Below are 7,008 nucleotides of genomic sequence, written 5' to 3'. Positions count from 1 at the left end.
TCCTTTATCCTTCTGGAATTTCTATATTTTATGGTCTTCCATTCCAGCCTATATATTTGTGGTGATGGTGATTGTTCTTTTTCTCTTCTTCTCTCCCTCCTTTTTCTTCTTTCGACACTAGAATTAGGCTTTAAAAAATAGTGTGGTAAAATTAATCATTTTAGTATGTATAAGTCTATGAGTTTAATGAATACATGCACACACTATGTCCACACAAAACATACAGAACAATTTCATCACCCCACAAATTTCCTCTCATTCCACTTCCAGCTTCTGCCACTGACAGATCTATCTTCTTTGCCTATAGTTTTGCCCATTCCAGAACTTCGTATAAACAGAATTATACAGTATGCAGTCTTTTGAGTCTGCCTTCTTTCTCTTAGTATAATGCATTTGAAATCTACACTTGCTGTTATGTGTATCAATAGCGTGTTCTTTTTTAATATGTAGTTTTAGTGAGGTATAATTGATATATAGTAAATTGCATATGTTTTAAGTGTGTCATTTGGTATGCTTTGATAATTTGAAAAGTAACACTAGTAAAACCATTATCGCAATCAAGTTTATGAAGGTATCTGTCATGCCCCAGTTTCCTTGTGCCTCTTTATAATCCCCACTCCTGCCTCTTTCACCTCCTTTATTCCCAGACAAATGTTGATCAGCTTTCTATAGTTGATCAGTTACTATAGTTTAGTTCCAATTTTCTAGAACTTTATATAAATGGAATCATGCAGTTTGTACTCTTTATTTTTATCTGGTTTATTTCACTAACCATAATTATTTTGCAATCCATCCATGTTTGTGTGTATCGATAGTTTGTTCCTTTTTATTGCTAATAACTATTCAGTTGTATAGATATACCATAATTTGTTTATCCATTCATGTGTTGATGGATGTTTGGGTTGCTTCCAGTTTTTGGCTGTTATAAATAAAGCCACTATGAACATTTATATACAAGTCTCTATGCAAATATATACTTTCTTTTTCTTGAGTTAATACCCAAGATTGGAATGTTGGGGTAATATGGTAGGTATGTGTTTGATTTCTAAAGAAAGAGCCAAACTGTTCTTCAAAGCAGTTGTACCATCTTATATTCCAACTACTAGTATGTGAGAGTTCTAGTTTCTTCACATTCTCAACAACACTTGGTATGGTTATTTATTTTTTTTAAATTTTGGCAGTTCTGACAGCGAATAGTGGCATCTCGTGGTTTTAATTCATATTTCTCTAATGACTAATGATGTTGAGAGTTGTTTCATGTGGTTGTCATCTGTACATCTTGAGAGACGTTTATATTCAAATCTTTTGCTCATTTTTAATTTACTTACAGTTCAGAGGTCATTTATTTATTGATTTATTTTATATCTATTATGCTATAATTTTATGAAGATTGGGTTCCAGCAGCTCTGGCTCCTTTCCATTGGTTCTTGCAAAGTGTGCTTCTCTAGGTGGAACAGATTGGTGCTTCAGTTGAACCCCAAAACTTTCTCTTTGGCTTTCTTCTTTGTTCATTTTCCTTCGCACGTTTCAGGAAGTTACCTCAGCCTGTAGAGTGCTTAATATGCTCAATACATACATTAAATCTCTTGGCAAGAATCTTGCCCTTAACCTGTTTGTTTATAACAATTCCAACAGCATTCAAGGTAACACTTTCAGTTTTGCCTTGTTAATGATGTGGGTCATTCCTTTTTGAACAATATCCATTCTTTTGACTTCTGTAATATCTGTAGATTCACATGTATGTGGTTAAAGGAACAACTCTATGTTTTCTAAAACACCTAAAGAACATATAACAGGTATTTCTTCTTTTTCCTTTAGTGTTGGCCATTTTGACTAGTTACTACAAGATGGTAGTTCCACTTGAAAGGCCCCATTTTTAACTGGGTTTTCTTTTTATTATTTAGTCATTTAAATCTTTACATTTCAAAAAAAAGTTTTTTTGTTTTTCTATTGTTTCATTTTGAGTGTTCTTTATATATTCTGGGTACATGTCTTTTATCGTATGTATGACTTGCAAATATGTTCTCCTGATCTGAGGCTTGTCTTTTCATACTTTCAAAGAGCAAAAAAAATTTTTTAATGTTGATATATATTTTGTTTAAAATATCATGTGTAATATATTGATTTTTTAATGAAAAAATAAATGAGCAACACAATATTAAATACTTTGTGTTTTTTGAGGAAGCATTTCTTTTTTTAATTATTAAATTTATCAGAGTGACACTGGTAAATAAAATTACATAGGTTTCAAGTGTAAAATTCAATATTTCATCATCTGTATATTGCACTGTGTTCACCACCCAAAGTCAGATCTCCTTCTGTCACCATATATTTGACCCTCTTTACCCTTGTCTACCTCTCCACTCCCACTTTTGTCTTTGGTAACCACTAAATTGTTGTCTATGTCTGAGTTTTTGTTTGTCTAACATATCTGTTGCTTTCTGTTTTATATCCCACATATGAGTGAAATCATATGATCCTCATCTTTTTCTGTCTGGCTTATTTCGCTTAGCATGATAATCTCCAGATCCATCCGTGTTGTTGCAAATGGCATTATTTCATCTTTTCTTATGGCTGAGTAATATTCCATTGTATATATGTATCATTTCTTCTTTATCCAGTCATCTATCAAAGGGCACTTCAGTTGTTTTCATGTCTTGGCCACCATGAATAATAATGCAGTGAACATCGGGGTATACATATCTTTATGGAGAAATGTTTTCGAATTTTGGGGTAGATACCCAGAAGTGGGGTTGCTGGATCATATGGTAATTCTATTCTTAATATTTTTGAGGAAATATCATACTGTTTTCCATATTGGCTATACTAATTTACATTCCCACCAGCAATTTATGAGCATTCCTTTCTCCCCATAACCTCTCCAACACTTGCAGTTACTTGTTTTGTTGATGATAGCCATTAAAACAGGTGTGAGGTGGTATCTTACTGGGTTTGATTTGCATTTCCCTAATAGCTAGTGAAGTTGAGAATCTTTTCATTTGTCTTTTGGCCATTTGTATGTCTTCTTGAGAGCAGTGTCTGTCCAACCCCTCTGTGCATTTTTTAATTGGATTGTTTTGTTGTTGTTGTTGTTGTTATTGAGTTGTGTGAGTTCTTTTAATACTTTGGATATTAGCCCCTTATTGGAGTCATTAATTTTGAGGAAATCCAACGTATCAGTTTTTTTCTCCTATAGATCATGATTTTGGTGTTGTATGTAGGAAATATTTGCCTAACCAAAATTCATAAAAATTTCCTCCTATTTTTTTCCCTAAAAGTTTTAGTGTTTGTTTTTTCATTTAGGCCTATAACTAATTTGAATTAAGTTTTGGATAGGTTAAGAGGTATGGATACAGTGTTTTGTTTTGTTTTGTTTTGTTGTGCTTAAGAATATCCAATTGTTTTAACCCCATTGCTTTGTAAGATTTGTTAAGCAGCATTAGAATAGTCACCACTACTGAGGCAATAGCCTTTTGAGTAACTCTATCCAACACACCATGAATTATGAGATTTTTCAACTGAGGTTGTGGGAACATGAACTATTTCTGTCCCTATGTGAGCACAAGGGATTGTCCCTTTATTCATTTCAATTTTCTCCCTCTCTGGCTCAGGTAGTTTCCTCACTTGCACTCAATACTTAATCTTCTGCAGAAGACTCAAAGGGGACCCTCCACAGATTTCAGGAGCTTTCTGTGTGCAGCTCTTTTTATTTTGCCCTGTGAATTCTAGCTGCCTTTCCCACCAAAGATTCCCTATTCTATTAGCTCAGGGAAACTTCTGGCTTTGCTTGGGTCTTCCTCACTGTGCTAAAGTCTGGAAACTCTCACCAGTCAGTAAGAAGGGTCAGATATAGATATCATCTTTTTTATTCCCTTCCCTCAGAGATCATTATTCTGTGTTGACATATTCAGTGTCTGAAAACCACTGTTTCATATATTTTGTCAGGCTTTTCAGTTTTTTCAGGCAGAAGGGTAAATCCAGTGTTATTCTATCTTGGCCAGATTTGGAAGCATGTCTTTGTGATTTATAACTTCACTTTCATATTTATCTCTACATTTCATTTTCTGTTTTCTTCCTCAGATCACTCTTTCATTTCACCGATTCATCTTCCATCTTTGTTCTGTTTTAGACTTAAGGAATCTATTCTTGCAAAAATCTCAATGGAGATTCTAAATATTCTTATATTAAAGTTTTTGTAATAATTTGTGTTGTATTTCTTGGTGTGTGAATTCATTGATTTGCTGTGACAGTTTACACTAATGCCTAGTGGTTTGTAATTATAGACTCTTTTGACTTCTGTGTCTATGATTTTCCCATGAAAATTCTGCATGCCCTGTGCTGAAGACACATATATGTGGGTTTAAAACAATTGCTATGCATTGTGTTAAAGAATTTGTAGTATGTGAATGAGAGTCCTGAAAGTACACTTTTTAGAGGGTTGAGATTCCTACTTTTCTCACCGATGCATTTTCCCCCATCTATATATCCTCGTTTTCCTGCTGCATTTCAAAGACCACTGGTCAGAAATTTAATGGCTCCATGGCTCCCATGTTCAGTTAAAGAGCTCACTTATAGTTTCCCTACTTTTTTAAGGCCTTGGACCAGAACTCCTTCACAGGACGGCTTATTAAATCTTAGCCTCAAAGGTGTATCACTGGCTTAGATACCCTTTCAGACATTCAGTTTTAGCTCCTGTTTACCCCTTCAACTCTGTTTCTTTATTTTTACTAGCATCAAAAAAGTCTTTTTTTGTTACTAACTTCAGCTACATATTAAATGTATGTATTATTTATATTAGCATTTCTCTATGTGAGAAATGGAAAGGGGGAAATTGTCCCACCAGCCCACTCTGCCAGATTGTCTAGAAGTCAGTAGGAGTTTTAATTTATGAAATGTAGCATTTCTTTATCAGTGAATAAAAAGTAAAAGTTGGGCTATGAAGATCAGAATCAGGCATCTAGGGTCAAATGTATATTTTGTGTTCAGAAGTGATAAGCAAAAAACAAATCCATGTCTTTTTAATACTCTTCTCATTGTCGGATTTGAAATTTGTACTCTTCATAGATGAGGTATATGGGTAAAAAAGAATGTTATTTATTGGCATCTTTGTTCAGTGACCTTTGATGTTATTTTCTTTATTGATAATCAGTCTTGTAAAAGAGATAATACTGCTTATGAAATGGCCTGACTTTTATTCATGCAGTAGGCAAGTTTTCTTAGGACTAACTTGAAACATTCTTTTTTTTTTTTTACGTTCAGATCAGAAGGCAGCAGTCACACATATACCACAAGGTAAGCAAATTAGAAGGTTTCTTAAAATATATGTTGAAAATTAAGAATGACTTAATAATTCACAATTAATTTCTAGATATTATTTGAACTGCTGCGATTGGTAAAATAATGTACTGAAAACCAGGCTACTAATCTATAAAAATTTACTTTCTAGTAAATTATTTTTTTATTTGTTTGGAAATCTACTCTGAAGAAATAAGGAATAAAATAGCTGACTCTAATATAAGATAGAATATGTATAATTAGTAAAGGAAAAGGATGTATATGTATACTGTGGAGATATTTCAGGTTTGGTTTCAGACCACCACAGTAAAGCAAATATTGTAATAATGTGAGTCACATGAATTTTTTATTTTCCCTGTGCATATAAAAGTTATGTTTATACTCTATTATAGTCTATTAAGTGTGCGATAGCACCATATTTATGAAAACAATGTGCATTAATTAAAAAATACTTTATTGCTAAAAAATGCTAACCATCATTTGAGCCTTCAATGAGTCATGATCTTTCTGCTGGTGGGGAGTCTTTTTGATGGCTCCTGACTAATCAGGGTGATGGTTACTGAAGGCTGGAGTGGATGTGGCAATTTCTTAAGACACCAGTGAAATTTGCTGCATCAATTGACCTTCTTTTCATGAACAATTTTTCTGTAGCGTGCAATGCTGTTTGCTGACATTTTACCCACAGCAGAACTTCTTTCAAAATTGTAGTCAGTGTTTTCAAACTCTGCCTCTGTTTTTTCAACTAAGTTTATATAATGTTCTAAATCCATTGTTGTCATTTCAACAATCTTCGCCAGCCTCTTCATCAGAAGTAAATTCCATCTCAAGAAACCACTTTCTTTGATCATCCATAAGAAGCAACTCCTCATCCCTTCAAGTTTTATCATGAGATTGTAGCAATTCAGTCACATCTTCAGCCTCCACTTCAAATTCTAGTTCTCTTGCTATTTCTGCTACATCTGCAGTTACTTTCTCCACTGAAGTCTTGAACCCCTGAAAGTCATGCATGAGGGTTGGAGTCAACTTCTTCCAAACCCCAGTAAATGGTGATATTTCGACCTCTATAATGGTGAATCCTGGCCACTGTAAATAGTGCTGCTATGAATATCAGTGTGCAAATATCTTTTCTCATATGGGTTTTCAAGTCTTTGGGGTAAATACACAGTAGAGGAATTGCTGGATCATATGGTAGATCAATTCTTAGTTTTCTGAGGAACCTCCATACTGTTTTCCATAGTGGCTGTACCAATTTGCAGTCCCACCTGCAGTGTATGAGGGTTCTTTTTTCTCCACATCCTCTCCAACATTTGTTATTACTTGTCCTGTTGATAGCTATTCTAACAGGTGTGAGGTGGTTTTATCTCATCGTGGTTCTTGTTTGCATTTCCCTAATAGCTAATGAAGTTGAGCATCTTTTCATATATTTGTTGGCCATTTGTATGTCCTCTAAGGAGAAGTATCAGTTCAGGTCCTTTGCCCATTTCTTGATTGGATTGTTTGCTTTTTGTTGTTATTGAGTCGTATGAGTTCTTTGTATACTTTGGATATTAGGCCCTTATTGGATGGTTGTCTTTTTACCTTGTTGATGATTTCTTTTGCTGAACAGAAGCTTTTTAGTTTGATGTAGTCCCATTCATTTATTTTTGCTTTTACTTGCCTTGCCTTTGAGGTCAAATCCATAAAATCTTCTTTAAGTCCAAGGTCCTTGAGTTT

General features: G+C 34.1%; 1 protein-coding gene across 1 annotated transcript in view; it reads left to right on the top strand.

Annotated features, from left to right (window-relative positions):
* Nucleotides 1–7,008, top strand: part of LOC102879427 (disintegrin and metalloproteinase domain-containing protein 32) — a 149,365-nt gene that overhangs the window by 128,146 nt on the left and 14,211 nt on the right. The window contains exon 20 of the mRNA XM_015592805.1: nt 5,260–5,292. Within this exon, the coding sequence (XP_015448291.1) occupies nt 5,260–5,292 (33 nt within the window). The remainder of the gene's footprint in view (nt 1–5,259; nt 5,293–7,008) is intronic.

The sequence above is a fragment of the Pteropus alecto genome, unplaced genomic scaffold (genome assembly GCF_000325575.1).
Source record: "Pteropus alecto unplaced genomic scaffold, ASM32557v1 scaffold24, whole genome shotgun sequence".
Lineage (NCBI taxonomy): Eukaryota > Metazoa > Chordata > Mammalia > Chiroptera > Pteropodidae > Pteropus > Pteropus alecto.
The sequence above is the reverse complement of the archived record's forward strand: the minus strand, read 5'-3'. Positions and strand labels throughout refer to the sequence as shown.